At 39.4% G+C, this 25,151-nt stretch overlaps 1 protein-coding gene across 5 annotated transcripts; it reads right to left on the bottom strand.

The window, feature by feature from the left end:
• Window positions 1–1,182: 1,182 nt before the first annotated feature.
• On the bottom strand, window positions 1,183–24,717 carry NSUN6 (NOP2/Sun RNA methyltransferase 6). 5 transcript variants are annotated; one of them, XM_044425078.1, is made up of 12 exons: window positions 24,488–24,717; window positions 19,432–19,530; window positions 18,558–18,713; window positions 17,839–17,918; window positions 16,793–16,902; window positions 15,388–15,541; window positions 13,992–14,073; window positions 11,884–12,003; window positions 9,099–9,243; window positions 6,868–7,016; window positions 5,222–5,347; window positions 1,183–2,801 (listed from the first exon to the last, which is right to left on the bottom strand). In XM_044425078.1, the coding sequence occupies exons 2-12, from the start codon at window positions 19,504–19,506 to the stop codon at window positions 2,595–2,597; spliced, it is 1,404 nt and encodes a 467-aa protein (XP_044281013.1). In that variant the 5' UTR covers window positions 19,507–19,530; window positions 24,488–24,717; the 3' UTR covers window positions 1,183–2,594. The 5 variants fall into 5 exon arrangements, with proteins under 5 accessions (XP_044281013.1, XP_044281014.1, XP_044281015.1 ...); XM_044425079.1 differs by lacking the exon at window positions 24,488–24,717 and adding an exon at window positions 24,190–24,383; XM_044425080.1 differs by lacking the exon at window positions 24,488–24,717 and adding an exon at window positions 24,225–24,383.
• Between the last annotated feature and the right edge of the window lie 434 nt (window positions 24,718–25,151).

Here is a 25,151-nt window from a genome sequence, read left to right as displayed (position 1 = left end):
AAGCATTTCTTTGACTCTGCAGAACCCATTATCTAACTTTGCACAACAAAGGACAAATAATTGAGAATGTGGAAAATGAAAAAATGGTAGGGGCTATAAGCTTTTAGGACCTTCAAAATACTGAGATAAAAAAAACTATCCATCATATAACTCAACTGATTGTCTATTGCTTCTACACAGGAAAAGGGAGGGAGGGTAGAGAAATTACAAATCAGGTAACCTAACCATCATCATAAAAGGTGAGAAATGATGGAAGCTGCAGTTTAGTATCATCTGGTATTCAACATGTTTCCTGCCCCTACTCTATTCTATACTGTCTATCAACCTTGTTCTGCCCACCTCTCTATATATAGCCTGTCATGAATAATGTCAGCCATTCTCCATGTCTCAGTGAAAATGTAGGAAGTTTGCAAGTAATCATTGTGAAGCTGCTGAAAAATTAGGGAAAACCTGGACACATGAAGGCTACATTGTATACAAGCACACAATCTGAGACTGTGCAATGGGCTTACTGCTCGCATGGTATGGGATTTAGGGCAAACATGTGAACTTGCAATTCCCATGGTATTTGGTACATGAAATGATCGGTAAGCATGTTAGATATTCTTAAAACAAAAGGGCTTTCGGGGTAGTAATGAATGGGAAGAGTTAGATCCAGAATCCACCTTCCATAGATGGAAAGACTCCGCTCACAGATGATGCCATACTTCTGTCTGGATTTCAGAGATACCTCCTTTCCCTCCACAACACTGCCCGGCCCATCCAGGTACAGAATTTACAAGGGGCTCCTAGGGCTACTATAGAAAGAGCAGGTGGGAAAATCTGCTGCCACCAGCTCAAGCTCCAACTATTTTCTTTCATTTAAGAATGACTTTTGATTCCAGGAAAATTAAGAGTTTCAGACATATATCCTGACTTTTCATTCTGTTGCTTTCAGTATAACTTTGCTGCCACTGGAATTTTTGCTGGATTGTGCTAGAAATGTACTCATTTGTAATGGTCAAAATATTCTCAAAAGAAAAATACATTTATAATGGCATTTAGAAGTTTTGTGGCTATTGCTAATGTAAGCAAATTATCTAGTCTTCTCTGACCTTGGTCTCCCATTTGAAATCAGGTTTTTCTTTCCAGAGTCAGTATTAAATAGTATAAAAATTATGAAATAAGAACTAGTACTAAACCTAAGTCACACAAGCTCTTTACTTCAAAGTTATTTTCTGCCTTGACTGTTTCAGAATCCTTCTTGTTGGCCTTCTTCCTCTGCCTTCTTTAAAGGAGGTATAAGAACTGTTCCTAGTCTCTGTATGCCACCTTACATCAGCCAAACATAGATGGATATACAAATGAGTTTATTTAGAGTACAATACTCTAACAGCATTAGTCCAGCCATCTACCTGTAACATCAGCCAAACAAATGAAAGGCTCACAGAGAGAACATGAAAGCAATCAATGTTCCCTGTTTTTTTATCGAAAGAATCTCACACTGAGAGGACTGTTCCTTGCCATAGATGTTGCATACAGTTATTACGGCGGCAAAATTCTTACCAGTCCTTGACAGGATATTACAGATAGCTCATTTTCCAGTTGCCACATTCTAAGTTACAACTTTAGCCATGATCCTGTGCATTTGCCTTAATGATTCCTGGCTTTTAGCATACATGTCTCACCAGTTATGATTCTTCCCTAACCGGTCAAAATGGATAGGAGAGTGTGAGAGTGCTAGCTGCCCCACCACCTTAACTCTCTCCATCAACATACATTTTTTATATCAGTGCCGGTGTTACTTATCAGTTTCTCAGTTCTTGAAATGCAATGGAATTCCCTAACCTATAAACCCGAAACAAAATAGGGCAATGAAAGGGTGCCTAGGATTGTACAGGCTTTAAAAAGGGGAAATATAAAAAGCAGTGGGAATACTAAGATTCTGAGTTGCTATCTCCTTTAGGACAGAATGCAGAAAATGACAGCAGCATTGGTCTTGTTCCCTCAATTCTAATATTACTTTGGCTCTGACCCAGCATGGAATACAGCTCAGTTGATCTTGGAGCACCCTGATTTGCATTTCCTAAGAAATATAAGCAATATAACAATTAAGATATCAGCACGATGTCTCACTTAAAACTGCTTTCTGTTGAATGATGATATTTAGTAATATAGAATTGTTTTTCAAAACAGCACTCTGAGAAATCAGTAAGCAAGACTTTATAAAATATGACCAATATTTTCATTACTGATATTTTGTCAAGTATAATATACTTTGAAAGCAGGCTTCTAATTGTACACGATTATAAATGTCTTTTGAAATTCAATCATCTGGGCAAACTAAGGAAAAAGCACATTTCTAGAATCAGTGAACTACTGTTAATACAAAACCAAACAGAGCCTTCCAGACTGCAACTGCCCATTCCCTCCGACTTGTTTCTCCAACCTGTAGATCTCTCCCAAGGGAAACAGCTGGCAGATTTCACGGCTGCTATAGCAACTGTGTCGTCAGTCCGTTGGCTTGGCAACATTGCAGCAGCATGAGGTACAGTTCAGAATATTCCAAAATGTTAAAGGAAAGAATATTTTTATATTGTGTTCCAAAATGATTTTCACTGCACTTTTATGAATTTTGCAATAAAAAATCCTATGCAGTCCTTATTTGCCAATCTTATCAAATCTTCATATTTCAGATCTTGCAATGAATTTAAATCTATTCCCTGTAAAAATGCCTCTGATGGATCAAACCTCTGCAGCCGTTTCAACTGCTCAGGTGACAACCCAGCTCCCATCATGCCTTCTCCTCCAACATGGGGCTCCTTTTAGAGAGGAAAATAAAATAAGTGGTTTTAATTGCTCTGTACTTCATTATTTATTTAACTGAAAATAAAAGCTATATTCACACGGGTCAGTACTCCAAGCCTACATCTGCAAAGAGATATTTAAAATATTCTTACTGTAGAAAGAATCTTGAGTCTTGCTGCATTCTTTTGATTTTATATATATAGGTTAGACTACAGGGGTAATTATGCTACAGAAAAGAAAAAAAGATCATACTCATGTGTTATCAGTATATACCTTAATATAACTGACACTATCATTCTTTATACAATTTATGTTTGGGTTAGCTTGTTGAATCAGCAAAGCAGATGCTCAGCTGTTGTATGCTACTAAAGGAAGAGGGAGGGAAAGATTACTATGTTGTTGTGCTTTCTAAAAAAGAATGGGTTTTCCCAGGAACTGTTGGCAAGTCATGCCTGATATTAGGTGTGGAGAAAGCATCGAGACACTTGTAGACATGTATACGAGTGTTATGGCAGAGTAGTTAGAGCAGCTTCTCTACTAGGAAAACGGGGAAATGAGGTAAATGTGTTATTACCCCTGCTCCATATAGTTTTATTCCCATAAAACCTGAACCTTGACCATTCTGCCTTGTACCAATCAAGATGGAAAAGCTTTACCTACAACAAGGGCTGGGCATGTCAGGGTGCTATCCTGAGTTTCTAGGAGATTGGGCCAGAGTATAGATGCTTATATCTTCTCTGTCTCTCATTTGAGAAAATAACAGAAGCAATACTAATACTGGTCTTACTTATACCATATTTAACGCATTCTGTCCCTTCCTGCCTCTGGCCCATTGTGCAAATGAGTTTTATACAAACAGAGTGGATTTCTGCTTAATTTGGTAGATCCTAATTGCAAAATAGGTTTTACCAGATTTGAGGCCTGGCCACAACACAGGTCTGTTCATAGAGTGTGTGGCAGCATCACTTCTGGTCTTTCTGTCTAAGGAAGGCATTCTACTAGTTCAATAGTTTATGCCATCAGATTTCTAATGCAGCATACTGCAACCATAATAGTATACTCCACATAGTGTGCAGGCATGCAATAAGATAAACATGATTACAAAAATTGCACAAAACTCACTGTCAAATTAGAGTCTGTCTCAGCCATTTAATCCTGCAAGATTAAAACCTAATCCCTTTAGCCACTCTGTCAGTGAAGGTCTGGGAGAAGCAAAGTGTAACTAATTAAACTCCTCATTATTGCACAGTTATCTGCAAATTGTGAACATAACTTTTCACAGTTCTGTGTCATATTTCTGCATTGATTTAGCAAATATCTGATAACACGGGGCACAAACAGTTATACCGGTTAATTCTTCCCAAACTGCTGCAAAAGCACTAAGCATCAGCTCTTCCCTGTAAAAAGAAGGGCAATGGAGTCATGAAAGCTCATTGACACAGATGTCTCCCCAGCCCACTCTCCCTACAGGATCAGCAGGCTGTCCAGACACGACTAAGTCAGCGCAGGCATCCATCTGCTGCTTCCAGTGCCCTTTATAGGGGACAAACAGGAGCTCAGTGACAGGAAGGTTTACACGGCCCCACTTCAGAGGCAATGCCACAGCTGCTGACAACTTCACAGTTACAGGACCCAGATCTGTACTCCATTTCACTGGGGGAGAGCGTACCAATGAAGTGCTATCTTTATGCACTCTGATCAGAGAATCTAGAACTTTGCCCAGTGAAGCAGCGTTCTAAACAGCACATACTTTTAATATAAATTTTCATCTCTTTTAGGTGGGATCCTTGAAATCATTCTAAACAATTTCTAAACAAGCACACTTCAAACCATGGATTAACTGACTTATTTAAATAATCAAGTGCAAATCATGATCTTTGGTTGTATATAATGCTAAGCTAGGATTCTTTGAAAGTGAAACTGAACATTGCAAGTTCCAGTTGCACAGGGAAGGAGAAGGGAGGGGAGAAAAGCATTCAAACCCTTTGCTTAGGGTCCTTGTAGTTCAAGCACAGAGTACTGAGACAGGGCTTCACATATGAAGTAGTGTTTTGTTCTTCTCAATCACATTTTTTTTTCATGGATAGTCCAGAGATATGAAAGATGTTGGACAACATCTACAAATTACAAAAAATACTGCCCCTACACGCAGACCAAAATCGAGTTGCGCAAAAAAAAAAAAAAAAAGAACTCCAAGGGTCATAGTGCATTGTTAGTGAATGGATAAAGGAAAATAAAGAAAAACATCTGGATATCTGCTGCGGCTAAACAGCAGGTATCCCTTGTACTCATTATGTGGTGATATTGACAGTGATCTGCAGAACTGTCCTTTCACTCTTTTTCTACAGGGAGTTCTTCAACTGTCAGAAAGCACGTAACTGAATATACATAGGGTTGTTAATTTTTTTAAAAAATGTATAAAGTATAATCTTACTTGTAACTGAAGCTGGAGGCATGGGAAAGTCTCCAGTGCCCAAGCAACTTGCTCTTCATTTTCAGAAAGAGTAACTGTACAGGTACTGTATACCAAGATGCCTCCTGGCTTCAGCAGCTGGACAGCCTAAGAAAACCAAAATAGGATATATGCAGCATTGTAGTTTTAATGTTTTCTCTGTATGAAGGAACAACACAATATTTATTGCAGGACTAAGAACTACTTCTTATATATGACTGCCATACATGCTTAGTTTGAAGTTGCCTTTTTGTGGGAAGGTGTGTGTGTGTGTGAGAGAGAGAGAGAGAGAGAGAGCGCACGCGCGTGCATGCGCGCGCATGTCACCCAAATAGATTGTCACCACTTCACTACCTCCCCCAACATTCTGCAGCCAAGTATTCCTGCCAATAGTGTCTGGTGGAACGCAGAGGAGACAAATCACAAAGCAAGAACAAGTATGTATGAATCTTTATTTGATCATTAAGACCTTACTCCTTTTTGGAATTTTAAATTCTCTGGGCACTTTATCTTCTAGCTACCTTCAGAAAGTGAGCCAATTGTTCCTCAGTGGCTTCTCCTTTAGAAAAAGTTGAATGCATCTATTCAAACTGACCTTTAAACAAACATCTGATGAGCTCTAGGACAAGACTGAAACTTTTCTCTTTCCTTTTGGCTGAGCAGATTCCTATACACAGGGGAACACAGCTGAATAAATTATGAATGTTGATGTTCCCAGCCTCCATTTTAGCACAGCAGTGAGATTAAAGCTTTTTTGGGACAAAGCAAAGAGGGCACCAGGCCATCTTCCCATTGGATCCACTCCGCTAATGGTCTCATTAAACAGAAATGGATTCTTCTTATTTATGTTGGTGTAAGCAGTTAGGCTACAGTCACAGCAAAGTTTTCAGGACTGAAGTTTTAAAAATTGTACTGCTTTATTGGGAAGGGGTGTCTATATACTTTTAAGCAATACTACTAAATACCTAACAGATTCAGAGGCATCTCTGCTTACTAAAGAGACCTTCTATTTTACAAGGGTACAAGGAATGATCTATAAGAGAAACTAGCTTCTCATTAAATAGCTATTTAACATTTGATATGAATGAGTATCTATGTTTGAACTGCCTTACCTTCAACTTTAAAAACCTTGGAACATGGTTTGCCCCTTTGCTTCCACCAATCACCAAAAATGCTCTATTTACCAAATAATCTTTTTTGACACAGAGCTAGATTTAATGCAGCTATACTACATAAGTGTAATAATTTGACAGGTAATGATAATGCTCATCCTGATTTCTACCTTGCTTCTTTGTGAACTAGAGAAAGGATAACTGATCATTCTACTGCCAACTGATATACTATTGAGTAGATCTAGAGATTTTTGCCTTTTTCCCAAGGCCTGATAGGCAAAGAATGAGAATCAATATGTTAATTTCTGACATTTTTGCAAGGGGCCTTAAAAATTGAATGCATACAGAAATACAGAAGCCTTGCACAAGTAGTCAGTAATACATGTAAGAATTCTCCACTAACTTCTATATGTAAGAGCAACAGCTATGGTCTGATGAAGGCTGCTAGCACACTCCTTCCAAGGAAATGCTGTATATCTGCAACTTTCTGCAGCAGTTTTTATTATTAATACATACCACTCTAAAGAGTTTACGCTGCAAAGGTTGATAAGAAGTAACTTCCTTTAAAGACCAGGAATAAGCCATATTTGGTCTCTGCCCCATCCCGCTACAGGGAGCATCAAGAAGAATTCGATCAAATGATTCTGGTAAGAATGGAGGTCCTTCTAAAAGAAATGCAACAGTTTCAAAATTATAGCCAACTGATGCTGTATGCTTACCTTTGTGATTGCAAACCTCATAGTATAATCCATTTAAATGTCACAAGCCTGTTGTTATTTTAATACAGTTAAATTAGTACAGTCTGCAATTTAGAGTCTTTATGTTACTTTAATAATTCTTGACAATTTGCCATTGTATTTGCACAAAGAAAATGAAATGTGCTTAGCTTTTCACTCTTTCCCTGAATGATCTCACATGTCACATTTTGGTGCCATACGTCTAAATGTGAATTTCTTCAAATCTTTTTATATCACCACTTAATTATGTGCTGAGGTCTGTACCAGACATTCCAATTGCCACCTCAATTGTATTTATGAAAGATGCCTTAAATGCCAAAATGTATAGTTACATATTTGTAGATGGGTGTGTTGGGGGGGGGAGGCGACTTAAAGCAAACACTTGGCCTGAAAGAAGCAAGAGCATTAAAAGCACAATCTGGAGGATTTGCTGTGCAAGAAAACCTGCTACCTCAGCCAGGTACTAAATTGTAATGAGTAAAGAAAATTTAAAAAGACAATGGGCTAATTTGGGCTCAACACTAAATCACAATATTACAAGAATGAGCTTAGCTTCCCCACCACAGTGACACACTTCCACATTGTCATATGAAGCGTTTGGAAGCTTTCACTGAAATTTGCAATTAATCTCATTGGCTAAATTCAGATAAAATGAAGTTAGCTTTTTCTATGGTTAGTAGAAACAAGCCGCCTTCAAACCACACTATATACATTTGGCTTGTTTTTACTAACCATAATTAAGTTTAACTGAGGTTCAAGGTTTGGATACATTAAACAGTAACACAATTCATATGACTGCAGCATGGTGGATTGTGGGTATGCTGGGTGTACTCAGGAATATTCAAGCTGCAGCAGGCTGTCACCATGGCTTATTGTGTTGCATGAACATGGCAAGGGTGGGTTGTTGCCATAGGTAACAAAACACCCACAATCAATAGGCTGATTTAGGGCTATAGGTGGTTTATTAACCTCCCCAGTGACTTCCCACCCCATGTTTGTACAACATGGTAAGATACAGTAACTACGTGCCATGGCTTAAATATTCCAAAGGGCACCCAGCATACACCATAAATAAGCCATGGTGAGCTGCTGCAATTGTACAAACTAGCCCAGTGATTAATCTAAAAAAGAAGTAGAAGACTTTAGTCTCTTCATGGCAATGCTGGAGAAGGCACAGGAGGGCCACAGAAGCCCAAGAGAACACTAGCCCTGCCTTCATAATGCTAAACAATGTTTGCAGCTACTGAGAAACCTTTTATATATATGCATATACATGGAAATATATTTTGGGGAGGAATTTCAAGGCTATGATCTTTAGTTTTGAATAAATACACATAGCATTGCATTGCAAGATATAAACCTTGCTTGGACGCAACACCAAACAACTGTTTAGCATTAGATGCTTGAACCTTGGACATGCAGATTCCCCTTCTTCCCTCCAGCACAGTTGTAAGGGGGATATGAAATATATCAGCTAACATGTTCTGCGCTTAACTATGGTTAATACAAACAAGACAGGATCATTAACTATAGTTTTGCTGGTGTTTGACTTAATGATAAACCACAATTAGATGAAAATGGAGGTGGATACTTCTGATATCTACCTTGTCCTGTGCGAGAAGAGGAGGGGGATAGAGTATAAGCCTGAGGCTCAAGAATATACTATTAAACTATAATAGTAAACTATAAGTATTACATGCAAACACAGTCATAAAAGATCACCTTATAAGTCTATGTGTTCCCATTGAGGAACTGATCATCCAAGACAGTAGAGCTTAAAAAGATACAATACTGATGCTTATAAAGCATTTTAGGGTTTCATAGATTTGTATATAAACATTAAATATTATCAACGATCCTGAGCATTAACTACTTATGGTAAAGTCTAGTAAAACCACAGTACAGGACTAAGGACTAAGGACTACATTTCAAATTCCTGGTCTGGAACTGGTTTCCTTTCCCCCCAGGAAAACACAGCCACAAAATGTGCACCAAGAAAACTCATATTACCTTGCCCAGTCTCTCTCTCACTATCAGCAAGTGCCTTAGTACCATCATAACAAAAGGCTTTAATACAATTCAGCTTCAGTAATGCAGCATTTTGTTGAATCTTTTTCACTTTGTCTGCTATCTTGTCCATGGCTATCACTTCTCCCTGCACAACATATTAGAAGTCAAAAGGCAGGAATGACATAAACTGATGTGGAATTGCTGAAATTTTTGATAATTCTTTATTACAATCAAATGTACACAAATAATTTTAAATAATACTGAGGGTGCAATCTATCAAGTGCTGGAGCTGTGAAGTATGCTACTCACATTCAACATACTCTTGATAAGGTGTTTGGGCTTATAGGTATCATGCTTCCAGCTGTCCTACTTATATAGTTGATTTAGTTTCTTCTGCCACATCAAAGTGTGATTCCTATCTTCCACTTCCTATCCCCTATGAACCTGAGGAGGCCATATGGGAAAAGGAAATCTTAACAGTTAGGAAGGCTTCAAGAAGTTTAGTTTTTCCTTGCTTAAAGGTTGTTTGAAGAGGCTGTATACAGCTATTTCATCATACTACTACTACACCAGTCCACTTGCCTTAAAGCAACGCTCTGCTTGACCAGATAACATAACGTTACAATTCAATCCAGCATTCCTTACACAGAAATGACAGAACCAGAGTTCTTCATACATGGTAAATGCATGTTCCATGTGAAAGCTGCAGAATGAAGCCAACTTCTTCATCCCATGAAGTAAACTGAAACACCCCACCGTACATAAATACAAGAACAGTGAAAACAAGTGATTGTTTCTTGTGACATTCCATGGCTCCACCTCATAAAGTACATATATGTTGATAATTTCCTCATACTAGAAGACTGAATTCTTCAGTGAACACATACAATATTGTGCCAAGGAAGCTATCACAAATTGCCTAGTTCTTCTGTGCATGCATGCATGGCCACAAATAAGTCTTTCTGCTGACATACAGACCACAACTAGAAGCTAACTGTGCTATTTTGTGCACAACCCCTTTTCAACAGAAATAAAGTTTAGCTAATGCATGTTATATTACTTCAGCTCCTAAATAGACACTTATTTATTCCAGATTTATTACAATGAATCAACCAGTTTTCTGCAAAACAAAATGCTTCATCACTTAGCAAATTTATTAGTGTTCCTACCTTTCTTTTTTAGACAATCAGCCAAACAAGAGAAACATTTTAGCAGATGAAAGGTTTTGCTAAGAAGTTTCCTAAATTATACGTGTCAGTGCTGAATTCTTCAAAAATACAACAAATGTCTATATTCCCTGCTCAAATTCTGAACTTCCCCCAAGCTGAAAAACTGAACACTTCCATAAACAAAAAAAGCTTCTTTTGGGACCTAAGCATGTCACAGTGTAGATGAAATGTTAAATATGTTTTGAAAACAAGCCCTTTGGTCACTGCATTAGAGGATATCTACTCATCCTGGTTCCTGCATCTCAAGTTCCAGAGTTTGGTGAACTGGTCCAAAATATGGATGTCAAATGTACCAATTACAGAATATTACAGACATCAGAAGAATCTCCTTGAGCTTTTGGGATGCACTGTGAACACGTTCAGCTGTGTTCTGTGATAAACAAAATATCTAGCAGAATATTATCTACACCATGCTTTCAACCAAGGCTCCCAAGTGGGTTGCGCTATGACCTACTGAGATCACACTAGCGGCATCATCATTCCCTTGTGTTGGTTAAAGTAGGAAAGAAAAGAAGGGGAAAAGAGAAAGAAGACAACAGATATATAAAGTAAAAAAAGTTGTATGGAACCCATGTTGCAAAATGATATTGAAAGTGAGTCACAGTTTGGAAAAAATAGAGAGCATCTGGTCTAGTAACTGCTGGTAGCTCTCCAAAGCCTCAGGCAAATGCCTTTCCAAATCTACAACATCACATCCCTTGAATTGGAGATTCACATTGCTGCTTCTACATGCAAAATCATAAGAATACTAAAAAATGCATTGCTTTAAGTTATGCAGACTGCTGCTATTTGCATATGGGGAACAGGAATTGGATTCTCTCTAGGAGGACAGGCAGTCCCTGAGTTATGAATGTCTGAGTTAAGAACAACCCATACTTATGAACAAACTGTCATACAGTCTATTAATTTAAAAAATTACTGCAGAAACTTGTCAAAAGGGAAGAGAAGAAGGACCTCCAAAGCATGCCATCCTGCTCTGCCCGTCCACAGAAGAAATCTATCAGGCATTTCCATGCTGCAAAGAGGCAGCACTAGTGAGTTTGGGCAGGAGGAGCGTCTAGATATATTTACAGTTTTTCCACTTGCACCTGAGCTCCTAACACCTGCAAACGTGGAAGGCTGACTAGGTGTTCTGATTGACATACAAATTAACTCAGTTCAATTAATCACACAATAATTATTACAGATCCTAAAACACCCATAATTAAATCAATATTTGAACTTACTGAAGATGGCTGGCCACAATGCCATCACGAAAGTGCAAATACTTTGAACTGAATTGCATTGTTCTTACAGTATAATTACTGTTTAAATGAATTTTGAATGTTTAAAAGGCTGCTATATTATATTTTCCTATTGTCAAACAAAAATCATATCTAATTGTTTGAAACAAGTAAATCAGAAAGATTTGTTTGTTTTAGGAATCCTACTGTAACTAAATATTAATGGTGTGCTACTTTCAGTTATCTTTAGCTCTTAGTGAAACAAACCCCACTAATGAAACACAGGTCAAATTTTCCTCATTGAAATAGAAAATGCTCAGGTTTTTCACTTACCTCATCACCCATTAATGTTGCAAGATGGGTTGTTTTACCCCCAGGAGCAGCACACATGTCCAAAATCCTTTGTCCTGGCTGAGGATTTAAAACATAGCTCACAACTGCAGAAGGCAAATTCTAACAGAGAAAAAAATAAGTTTTTTTTTAAGAACCCTCATTTATTTCAGAAATGACAGACATCTTTTACTTAGATCTAATTCTATTATTTGGTTCCTCCAACAAGAATGCCTCTCTCCTCAATAATGCATGTTCAAGTATATGTGTAAATAAACATCACAATATTTCACTAAGAGAGCAATCCTGGTTCCTGGGCAAGCATCCCCAGGGCCATGGGACAGCTTGTTCCTTTGAGGTTGGAGACAGTACTCTGTCCTTAGAAGAAAGAGTTCAACACACAAACTCCTTCCCTGACCCTCATAGTCAGTGGGGAAAGAACCATGCTAGCTGAGGTCAGAAATTTAACTTCCAAACAGGGAAAGGGGGTGTTCAGGTGTGTTGGGAAGAGAGGAAACCAGAGTGGGGGTGCTCCATTCAGTACCTCCCCCCAGCCTTCTCCTCCCTACCCTTGAGAACTAACTTGCTAGATGGGATAAAAAGTCCATCTATTGAAATCTGCAGGGCAGGAGGAAGGGTAGGCAAGAAAGGAAAAGAAGGTGAAGATTGCTTCTGCCTTTCCTCCTCTTCTGCATAGGATACTAAGATGATTTCATGTTTAGGGACTTCTAACCACCAAGGGCATATAGTCCATAGGACTGAACTTTCAAGCAGCTATAGGCTCTAGAAAGGAAAACCTATTTTGACAGAAAAAGACATTTCTTAGACGTCAACACCTTATACGCACTCTATGAATGGGCATATAAGGTGACTCGCATACCAGACAAGGTGGATATTTTGGGCTGTTTTTCTGGTGTTTGTCATATGTCAAGACATACATGTCGGCATGGGGGCGAGGCAGGGGTGTGTGTGAGAGGGAGGAGGCCTGTGCAGGTGATGCTGTGTCTCTGCACAAACAGCCACATGGGGAATGCGCTCCTTCCCAGCTGCCACTGCCAGCCCAGAACGGTGCACCATCCCTGGTGAGGGCAGGCACCCAGTCAGATGCCAGACTGAGTCTGCAGCCATGTGCATGGCTCACAGTGTGACATGATGCAGGACGAGCTCCTCCAATACCAGTAAGAAGTTTTTATTAATGGTTATTAATAAAAATGAGCTTGTAAATACAATTGTCTCTATTATCTTTTTTAAACAAATGATATGATGAAAAATTTTCATTTGGCATATAAGACAACCCTGATTTTTGCCTCACTATTTCTGGTTTCAAGGGTCATCTCATACACTGCTATATACAGTAATCGAACTGATAATGGCTGAAATTCCAGTGAAGGTTGCAATTCTTCACACACTTATTAGAGAGTATGCCTCACCAAATGCAATGGGACTAAATTCTGAGAAAGTCTGCAAAGAACTATATTGTCAGTTAAGGGTGCAGTGCCATCACATTTTCACAGAAGAGGGCCCTACAACTCCTAACATGAGTAGCTAGGGAACGCTGGGAGATGCAGCAGTTTTTCTGCCTAAATGCGTATAGGATTGTACCATAAGGAAACATGTATTTATGAAGTATTTCAGTGTCCTGACTGAATACTGTAATGTACTCATTCAAGGACTACAATTTCAAAATAAAGAGCTTGATTCCATTATTAGGAAATTATTCCATCAGTGTCAAAACTGTCTACAATGTTTGAACAGTACTTTAAAATGCATATTAGCTATTACTACATGTTATTATCTTTCAGGACAGATAAATTTCAAAATACAGTACTACTTCCTTGAACAAATGGAATAACATTATTACATTTGCAGAAATGGAAACCCAGCATAATCCTAGCCTAGCATGTGAGGTATAAAAATGCAATCAAATAAGAAACATATTTGGAAAATCCTGATTTTGATGGAATATGTTTCCAAACTGAAATTAGTAACTCATAAGTCATAAGTAATTAGTAAGTCATAAGTAATTACCACTAAGTTTAATGGGGCTCATTACCAAGAAAAAGGATTGCAGTCTGACTCTTCAGGAAACTACTGTCATTAATATGACTTACCTGTAAGAATAGGTAACTGGATAACATGTTGTCAAATGAGGGACTAAGGTAAATTGGCTCTGTCATTTTTATTCCCATCCCTCTGAAAAGCACAACACACAATGTTAAGAATAAACTACCTATCCACAGCTCTAGACCTATGATTGCATAAATTAATGATGCAACACATCAGTGCTGAAGATACTGAAATGATGTAACTATTATGCAGTATCATCTGCATCATTCTTCTGCCCATCTTAAATCTTAAAATTACTGAATCCTATTATTTACAACAATGAATAATTAATTCTGTCCAGCTGCTAACACAGATAATTTCAATATCAAAATATAGATTTTTTTAATTTAAACTAGTTCATAGTCTTCATAAAAATCTGTGGTATTACTGTGCCTAGAGCATAAAATTCGCAAGATGGCTAGGTATGCTGTATCTTCTTGAAGTATCTTAGAACTGCCATATATCCACAGTATTTGACAAATTGCTTTTTTCCCAGATTCCTCTAATGATACAGTTATTTGTGGCTATTGAGGCTATTTGTTTGGGAAATTTGTTTCCTTGAGTGTTTTTAAAGGGTCTTTTGACCTGCTCTGTCTAAATATGTCTGTACCTAAGCAATATAATTTAGTATTGTTTTTAAAACCAAGGGTGATTTAACATCTTAGAATAAGCTCAGAAGCATATAAGAATGTAAGAACCCATGCTGGATCAGATGAGGGGTTCAGCTAGTGCAGCATTCTCTTCACACAGTGGCTAACCAGCAGCCCAAGGGATCTCCGAACAAGAGTGCAACAGCCCCCTCCTGCCCAGTTTCCTCTATACATAACAAACACCTAGTTAATCCAAACCTCTCTGTCAAAAGTAGCCAGCCAGTTACCGATGGGAAGCCCACAACTACGGCATGAGCATAAAAGTACCTTCCCACTCATGCTCCCCAGCAAAATTCTATTCAGAGACTTGGTCCATAACCAAGGGTGACAACTGAAGTGGCTGATGCCAACTCCATAAGAGCATAACTGGTTAAACAATGTGACTTGAAGGGCAAGTATTATGTTTCTAGGGAACTGGCATCAGCCATCTTGGCTGCTACCTTGGTTTTAGTATCAACTCTGAAGTGTACCACACAGATGCAGATTTCTGAATTTAGCAGGTCAAAACACATAGACACTCAAGCAAATCAATTTTCTACAAAAAGCCTTAACACTTGGGAAACCTCCATGATAACCAGCAGAGACATAATCTAACCCTAAGCAGTGAGTATTTCTCTTCTGAATGTACAGGGAAGCATAAAAAAGTCTTAACCAGAATCACAAGGTAATTTTTAAACATGAACTAGTTTTCTAACAAAACAATGGTAATTAGATGCAGAGTCTCCATTTTTGTTACAAATTTATAACTTACTTCAATGGGCTATTTGAATTAAAAATGTCATTGCGGCTCAGTTCAGAAATCCCATTTCCAATAAAAACTTTTGTCCCCAGAAATTCTTTGGCTCCTCTTTTACATTTTCCTTCAATATCAGAGTACACTGAAACCACATCACCAGCTTTCATGACTAGGGTAAAAAAGAAAGTACATTAAAGATTATATTTTCTTTGGCACAGGAACACTGATCTAGTCACTGGGGATTTCAGCTAGGGCATGTACTTGATCCCCATGTATCCACAAGAATCAATTCAGGTCAAGACATTCTGGAACAACTTCAATAGTGACTATTCCAGATGTTCCTCTGACAGTTTTTTCCCTGACTTTCAAAAAGATACAGTCAGTGTTTAAACGATATACAGGCAGTCCCTGGTTACAAGCAACTTCTGTTCCTGAGAACATCTTTAAGTCAAATTTGTATGTAAGTCAGACCCTGTATATATGAGTAGTATTTAGCATGAGTAAGCCATACACTTTTCTTAGTATACATATATATTTTACCTTTCTATGCATATAAAACCCTTAAGAAACACTTCTGTATACATTAAAACATCTTAAACACAATACCCTACAGTAGGATGCAGGACCCCTGTGAAAGTGGAAAAACTGCGAATATCTCTAGTCCCCCAGCCCAACTCCCCAATGCCTCGTCTTTGCAGCAAGGAAATGCTGGACAGATCACCCTCTCCGAAAGGGCTGGGCAAGAAGGCATGCCTCTCCCCCTGCCCTTTCACTTCCTCTCTCTTTCTATGGTGATTACAATTTTCTGCAGTGGGCAGTCAAACTCCAAAAATATCCCCATTTAATTATTGATGGCAAACTCAACTTCACAGGTTTAATTTTTGCAAATTGGATTATTCATGAGTTTGCGGTCAAACTGATGAGTTTGTAGGGAGGGGCTGGAGATATTTGCAGTATTTCCACTTTCATGGAGGGTGCCCCTAACTCCCATGAATTTGGAGAGCTGAATATTGACCATGGTCAACCGTGGTTAAGTAGAGCAGCAGAAACAGTGGATATGGGGGTTTTACTGTAATGGGCAAGTATGGGTTTTTTTAAAAAAACTTGGACATTCATAAGCTGTGGACTACCTGTAGTCTAATCTACAAGAAATGTTAAGAGCCAAATTATTAAAAGGGTCCAAAATATGGGGTAGATGACTAGATCTAGACTAGAACTGGAGTAGGGTAAAACTCTGGTTGGGTAGCTGAGAAAAGCCATGGGAAAAACCACACTTCAAAAAAGACATGAAAACAGTATGATAGGAGCTTATTTGATGAGACTCAAAAAAATTGATGTAGCTTTACTTAAAAGGATTAACAACTATCAGCTGCAAAGTATATTTTAATTGCTTCTAGCAGAAGGTAAGGGGAAAACCTACATTTTGAAGCAGATATAATTCCAGGTACATAGACGTGTGCCCCTCGAAGCACTGCATTACCACATTGTGCACCAACAATAACTTGATTTGTCACTTTTTGTAGATCTTTTCTGAGGGAGAAAAATGGGGTTTAATTAAAGAATGTCTGAAAACACAAAAAATGAATGTAACCCTTGTTCTTGTTCTCAGCTGCCTCCACGTCTCCCACCATACTTATTACTTCTCCATCACACCAGTTTTTATCCCATTTCTTTCCTTTGTATTATCCTTGAGGCCATTACTTTTTCCAAGCAAACAGAGTGCACTTCTGTAATAGCTATGCACAAATCTATACATTTGAAATCAAATACATTTTAAATGTAAAAGTGAATTTTAAAAATGAGGTGCCTGTAAGAGACACCCTACTCCTACAGAGCTCAACTGTATTGATAATGGAAGATAATCACATATCTTTTCTTTCCTTATGACAAACTAATTATCTTCTAAGATCATTAGAGCTAGACAATATTTAATAGTTAGAATTGTTATTCCATTGTTGACCCATAGGAGCAATAAAAGTTCATACACTGACAATTTATCCATAATGCTGTATGGTGTTTCCACCCTCCCCTCTACCTTCTCCATTGCAGCTTCAGAGAGACCAGAAGATTCTGAACCCTAAATTAACTACCATATATTCAAATAAGTCAACTTGTAAACCATGGTATGAAGTTGACTGGTTTGAATAAAACATAGTTACATTTATTCACCATTGCTGGGTTTGAACAACGTAAGTTATGAATTATTCAACAGAAGTGAACTCTTTCAGCTCTTCATGAACATGCCAGAGGATGAGGGAGAGCAGGCAAATCCAAGGCTTGCCACAACACCTTGGTTTAACATTAACATGAACCATCTCTATTTTACAATGGCTTACGGATATATTCCGAGTACTTTCTCCAGTGTATCCTATGTGTTTTTGAAACTCAGGACTAGTCTACAAGCCATAATTGCTATTCAACATAAAATATAAATTCTAGTACACTCAATTCTAAAAGAACACTAACCGGGGCCCAATAACAGGAATAAGTAAGATGTCAGGAAGCTGTGGATGCTGAAGAACTGGAACGCTAAGACTTGCATATTGCTGTAAGTTTGAAAAAAAAAATAAATTATTCATAGACTTCTAAAAATGTATAGTTTTCAACAGCATTAAAACTATGGTATTGATTTTCATTAATATTTTGGTTAACAGACGTGTTTATGTCCAGAATATATTAGAGACTCTGCAACAAAGCCATAATTCTAATGAATTAAGAAAACTTGTAATGATAAGCCAAAGATAAACTTCATTTCAGAATTAAGGGATGACTCATTTGGTTATAACTGGCTTTGCCTGCAGCACTGTATTATTACTTAATCTCCTCCTACAAAAATTTACTCCACTCTTCCCATGATGCTACAAAAAGTAGTACTTTCAGGTATTTTATAGGAAAATTATGTGCAATATACTTATTGCTTATTTTGTAATAATGTAATATTTCAATAGTAGAATATTTCACCATTCTAATTATAAATAGTATTATAGTTGCATCACATTTGATTTACAGTGTAATCCTATCCATGTATAGCTAGAAGTAGATCCCATTGAGTAGATTCTATGCACACTTACTTGGAGGAAATCCCATTTAACTAAAAGATTTCTGAGTATAGATGAATAGACTTGCTCGGTTAATGGCTTAACTAATTGACAGATGGACAACCAGGGAAGTGATATTGCACATACCTTGTGGATCTCTGCAGAAAGCAAGTTTCTTACATGTTCCACAGATGCCAAGTGAGTGTTCACTCGAACAGTTGTGAAAACTGGTGGATGAGATAAATTATTTAACAGAGATTCAAATTTCTGTTCAGCTTCTAATGGACCCAACGCAGTTATGAGCTTAAAAGCAAAGAAACATAATATATTAGATAAGCAGTATTAGTATGCTATAATTCCAGAAATAGAATATTGTTACAAACCAGTTAAACCAGAAGACTCAAATAGAGTAAAATCGGTATAAATCTAAGCATTCCCTCATACAAAAATCAAGTATCAACCATGCATACTTACCAAAATGTAAGTAAATATGCTTTGAGTTGGCTGTAATTCAGACTAAATGGAAGTCTTATTAAACTGATGAGTTACAGTCAAACTGGGCAAGTAATTAATGCCTGGGGATTAAGCAGCATGTTATCAATATTATATCAATTTGAGTGGTATATTTTAAATTTCCATATTTTGTATTGAATATCAATTTTATCAAGTTTTTACCAGCCATGAGTTTCTGTAGATAAATTTTAAATTCCTTTTTCCAAAACAGCATGAAAAATGGTAACTTAAAGAAACAATGAAGGAAAATATGTCTCATATTTTGAGAAATAAAACAACAGAACCTACTATCATGGGAGCTTCTTTAGCTGGCACTAATGTATTATGCCGCACCAGAAAAAGTACTTTGCACAATTCACTACACTACATTACACGCAAGCACACTGATTTCAGTCAGGCTTACTCCCATGTAAATTGTATAGCCCTGCAGTCTAACAATCATAATCTTAAACTGAAAGTTTGTATTTTGTATTGAGTTTTTAATTAATCAATGTGTGCTGTACTTTACCTCATCATTTTGAAATGTTGCCTTCAGATACTCTTCAACCTCTGGCCTCAGTAAGATTTTGGGGAAAATAGCCATAGTCTATATTGTCATCTCTTTTTTCTAGAAAACATTTGTAATAAACAATACAAATAGTTTCTTCAAATAGTTTTCTCATGTAGCATGCATAACCAAACAAGATGTGCTTACGGAGCACATTTTTTCCTTCTTCACTGCCATTGAATATGGATATATAATAAAGCCCAATTAAATGTTTTAAGAAAAAGTGTAAATTGATCTTATTAGTTTTAACATTCATCAAGTTACCGCTATTCCCAAATAGTGTGATTATTTAAACCACAGGTGGGTAACCTCAGGCCTGAGGGTCAAATCTGACCTGCCTGAAGTCCCAATCCAGTCTTCCTGCTGCTCTAAATACACTGCTCTCTTTGACTCCACCCTATTCCACAACCATTGACTGTTTGAATGAGTTTCCACTCTTGTGTGTGCAGTTTGTTCTTCATTTAATAAATCAAAGTGCCTCCACTAAGGTTAGGAATTGGACGTAAGAGCTTCAAGTTACTGCATACTGGTATTTATGGTCCAGAGAGAGAGAGAGAGAGAGAGAGGTGTGTGTGTGCGCACGCACGCATGTATATGTGTGTGTGTGTGTGTGTGTATAGAGAGACAGAGAGTGAGTCCCACTCTTCTTGCCTATAGCCACCCACCACAGGAATGTATGCCTCAAAAATGTCTATGAAATGCATTTCAGCCCTAGAGCTGAAAGAGATATTGGTCCATTGCCAAGGGAATTCAATTTATTCTCCATGGATTGGTCCTATCAGTGTGATATTAACTATATGCAGTCTTCAGGCACAGAGGCAATATCTGTCTGAATACCAGTTGTGGGGAGCACTAGTTAAAGTGCGTTATTGATTTCATATTTTAGCTTGTTTTCTGAGAAATGTCTGGTTGGCTACTGTGGAAAACAGGATGCTGGACTGGATGGACCTTTGATCTGATCCAGCAAGGCTCTTCTTGTATCACTGGTCTACAAGGAGAAAGCCTTGGAAATGAAAGTAGCTAAGTTTTACCAGAATTGGGTCACTAATAAAGGAAAATTAAGTCCTGAGATTAATTGGCTTCAGTTTCCAAGATACAGCTTCAGGTCAAAGCTGCATCAAAATAGTTCAAAATTACGAGAGGGATGTGCAATTATGCTCCATAACATTTCTGCAAAATGTGATATAGCAATGAGAATGGTACCACACCAATCATTATAAATTTATATTTTTATTGATACTTTCCATTCATTTATTGGTTTTTCATGAAAAACTGGTAAGCTCTAACATCAGATTAAACAACAAGGTTCCATCTTTATTCGGTATCTAAACTGCGCTTTTTGGCTTTTCTCTTGTGAACTGCAATAGGATCATCCCTGGAGAGATTCCAGCAGTAATTGGCAAGCATGGACAGACTAAATTTCCCTTGATAGCTTTTCTCCATACCTGTGATATCCTGGTGGAATCTCTCCCCATGTTCACCACTCACTGCCCCACAGTTCAAAGGAAAATAGTATAAATGCGACTGTAAGAAGTGAATTTTCAGTGACATGTTTGCACCAAGTGCTTTATAGGACCTAAGCAAATTTTCCATGTGTTTTTCATAGTCATCTGCCTTGCTGTTCCAGAGAAACTCTATTGCCATGGACTTGGCTTCCCATGCCTTCCTTTTCTTGCCACACAACAGACGATCAAACTTGTAATCTCGGAGAAGTTCTCGAATCTGTGGACCAACAAAGACGCCTTCACTGATTTTGACTCCACTTAGTCTTGGAAACTTTTCACAGAGCTATTGGAAACCTTGTTTTGTTTTGTGCATAGCCTTTACAAAGTTCATCAGTCCCAGCTTTATATGCAACGGTGGTAACAAAATTTTCTGAGAGTCAACAAGAGCTGGATTTTGAACATTTTTCTTTCCTGGCTCCCAGGACCGTCGTGATGGCCAGTCTTGCCTGACATAATGAGAATCTCTGGCTCAATTGTCCCAGTCACAGAGGAAACAGCAGTACTTTGTGTATCCACCCTGCAGGCCAAGCAACAGGGCAACAATTTTCAAATCATCACAGAGCTGCCACTGGTGTCCCTCATACTTTATATACCTCAGCAGCTGTTTTATGTTTTCATATGTTTCTTTCATGTGGACTGCATGCCTAACAGGAACAGATAGCAAAACATTGCCATTGTGTAATAAAACAGCTTTTAGACTCATTTTAGATGAATCTATGAACAATCTCCATTCATCTGGATTGTTGGTAATGTTAAGGGCTGTCATTAAGCCAATATCATTGCAATAAACCAAATCACCTTCCACTAAGAAATGCTGACCAGATCTTTTGGGGGATCATAGAAAATGGAGTCCCTGACATCACTCTGCAAGAGGTTCCACTGTTGTAATCTGGAGCCCAGTAGCTCTGCCTTACTCTTAGGTAATTCCAAATCCCTGACCAGCTCATTTAGTTCACTATGTGAAATTAGATGTGGTTCAGGAGGAGCATACGGTGGGCTAAAGTTGGGGTCCGCCGACATCAATGGCCCTGAATCAGCTGCATCCTGCTCATCACCCTTATCATCTGAGTCTAGAGAGCAGGATTCTGGTGGAACTGGAATTGGCACGTTCTCACCATGGGGTACAGGACGCAGTGCGGATGGAATGTTTGGATATTCCACGGTCCACTTCTTCTTTCTTGAGATTCCTTTTGCAATTGGGGGAACCATGCAAAAATAGCAGTCACTACTATGATTGGTGGGTTCTCTCCACATCATTGGGACTGCAAAGGGCATGAACTTTTTCTTCTTGTTTAGCCAAAGACGCAGATAAGTTGCACATGTAATGCAACAATAATGTGGGGCCCAACTCTTGTCCTGATCCCCTATTTTGCACCCAAAATATAGGTATGCCTTTTTTACCACTGCCGTCATACTGCACTTTTGAGATGCAAATGTAACCTCACCACAAATGTAGCAGAAGTTATCTGCATTGTTTACACAGTTTCGAGGCATCTTGGCTTCTGAGGGAAAATATCACACAACTGTTCCTTGGAAATGTTTAGGCAATGACACTTTCACAAGCCACCAGATGTAACTGTATGATGCGTAGATCTGACCAAGACAAATGTACCTTGCAATAAAAGAACAATAAATTACAGTTAGGTAATAATCTTTAGTCTCAAAGTTAAGATAAATTTATACACTTCCATGTGGTACCATTTTCACTGTTCTACCATACTTTGTTGAGAAGTTACAAGGCATCATGTTCATCAGGCACCTCCCTTCCTTGTAGGCAAATATGCTCGACTGTGTATAAATATTTATTGTGAAATATCTTGAAAACAATAGCCAACCAGCACCTTTATCACCTGCTTTCTAATTCATCTAATCAAAGTATATGTACATTTTATCTTAGAGGTCGATAATTTCCCAAAATTTGTAGACCAGTGTATTTAGCACTTTCAAATGCTCAAGGTGTTGTCCTGCATTATCTAGCTGTGAGCTAGACTAGTGCTTTTCAACTTTTCCACAGCTGGGAACCAGCGAAAACAGGAAAACTACCTTGGGGACCACTGAGGCAGAAACAAAAAGCACCATACATTTAATACACTTTTCAGTTTCCAAACACAAAACCAAAAAACTGAAAATTCTCCAAAACAACCAGAAACCAAGCAACAAAAAATGCCAACAAATGAACAAAATTCTGAAATTGGCACAGCACTGCTCCCAGCCGGCTCCCACCGAGCCGTCTCTCCCCTCCCTGTCCCCCCCCCCAGGCGCCCCCCCCCCCTTCCCCCCCCCCCACGAACATGATGCCAACCAAAGAAGAGGTGGAGCACAGCCAGCCCCCATGTTGGTCTGCAGAGAGTGGGATGCAGCCCCCCTTGCCGTGGACCAACAGGAAATCTCCCGTGGACCGGCAGTGGTTGAAAACCACTGAGCTACACAACTGTCCTATAAATGTTCTCATCCACTGCAGATGGAAAGAACTGAGTGAATGGTTCACATAAGGTCTGTTAGTGAGTTTGTGGCAGACACAACCTTCAAACTAAAAATTTTCCATGATAGCTCAGTATCTCAACATTGCAAACCGGTAAGAAAAAGTTACATGCTATGCCACAAAGTTGATTGTGATCATAACAGAAATTTTAGAAAGTCACTTATCTCCTTGTTATATAATTAGGCCTGCAGGTAACAGCACCTCCCTATGCATCTTTACATCTCTGCATCCTGTGCAAACTTAAAATGGTAACTTTTCTCCATAGTAGTAAATTTTGAGCATTAAGAAAGGCCCTGTCCGTTCAGGAAAAAAAATAAAGGCTGATAGGCTTCTATCTTCTTCTTCATTAAGCTGCATACTTATTGTGGCTTCCAGATTTGTACCTCATAGCCTCAAGCGGCAGTACTTATGCATGTACATTAACTGTATATAAGTGACAAATGTCTGTCTTGAGCCACTATTTCCCCTCTCTGGGATCCAGCTGTAGCTCTTTTACAGCACTCTATGAACTCTGAGGTTTGTAAATCCTATCCGCAGCTCCTGATGACACTTATCCTCAATATCCCACTGCCTGTCTGTGAGTTCAAGTAGGACCGGGGAGGGAAGAAGAGAAGACTGAATTTTGGGACTGCTCCACGATCAGAAAGGAAGGGAAGTTTTGCTTTGCTTTGAGAACGGCCTGACATTATAGTCCGAATTAAAACAAAGAGGCCTCTGTAGTAAGTTACATACAAGTGGTCACAACGCAGCCTCCGGTCTCTTCATACCTCTTCCCAACCGAGGGAAATAAACGGCGCTGCCCGCTCTTGAAGCGGCTCTCCCACCGCTTCAGGCACGTCGAGAGGCGAAAAAGCGACACGGCCTCTGATTACCTCAAGCGGGGCGCCATCTGCTGCCGGGCGCGGATGGCCAGGGCTCCCGGAGAGAGCCTGGCTCCGTTCCCCGCGGCGATGTCCAGCCAATGGCCCTCGCCCTCCCTCGAGCCGCCCGTCCCCTGCCCGGCGCCAGCCGGTGCCCTGCCCGGGCCTACCTCGCGCCACAGGCCCGCCGGCCAGTCAGTCGGCTTCCTCCCGCTCCCGCAGCGAAGCTCGCCCCGCCCCGCCGCGCCAGGCTTCCCTCGCCTTTCCCGAGCTTTGGGGAGGCCCAGCAGAGCATGCGCGGCGGCCAGCAGCTGTGCGTTTACTCGGGAGAAAGTCGCATGGCGGCCAACGGCGCTGAAGCCCGAGGAAGTGTCCCTAGGACAGCGGCCTGAGTCTTCTCTGCATGGGCCTCGGCGAGGGCGGGGGGCGGAGCTGTCGGCGGCCACCCGCCTTTGGAATTACTACGATTGCAGTTATAATTTTCTTCACACCGCAAGAGCCACTGTGAAGGCAGAGCCGCGTTCGCGAGCGGAAGGCAGCACTCCCTCCTGTCGCTAAGAGCACAGCGCGGCCACGCTTCCCTGCCCGCCCCGACTGCCTTCTCGGAATCTTGCAGCAGAGCCGCACGTCGGGATGCCTGGCCGGTGTAAAAAGAGATGAAAGTAGCCCTTCTCTTTTTACAGTGTTTTTAATGGGGAAAGGAAACGCGCTCTTGCAGTGCTCAGAGGTACTCGCTGGCCCGAGCAATCCCTTGCCTTCCGGATAACGCAGCTGGTCCTGTGGCAATGCGCTTCTCTCACATTGCTGGTTAACGTCAGCACTCATTCATTGACT

This window comes from Varanus komodoensis, unplaced genomic scaffold (genome assembly GCF_004798865.1).
Source record: "Varanus komodoensis strain SLA01 unplaced genomic scaffold, ASM479886v1 scaffold15, whole genome shotgun sequence".
In the NCBI taxonomy this organism is placed as follows: Eukaryota; Metazoa; Chordata; class Lepidosauria; order Squamata; family Varanidae; genus Varanus; species Varanus komodoensis.
This window is presented reverse-complemented; position numbering and strand designations above follow the sequence as displayed.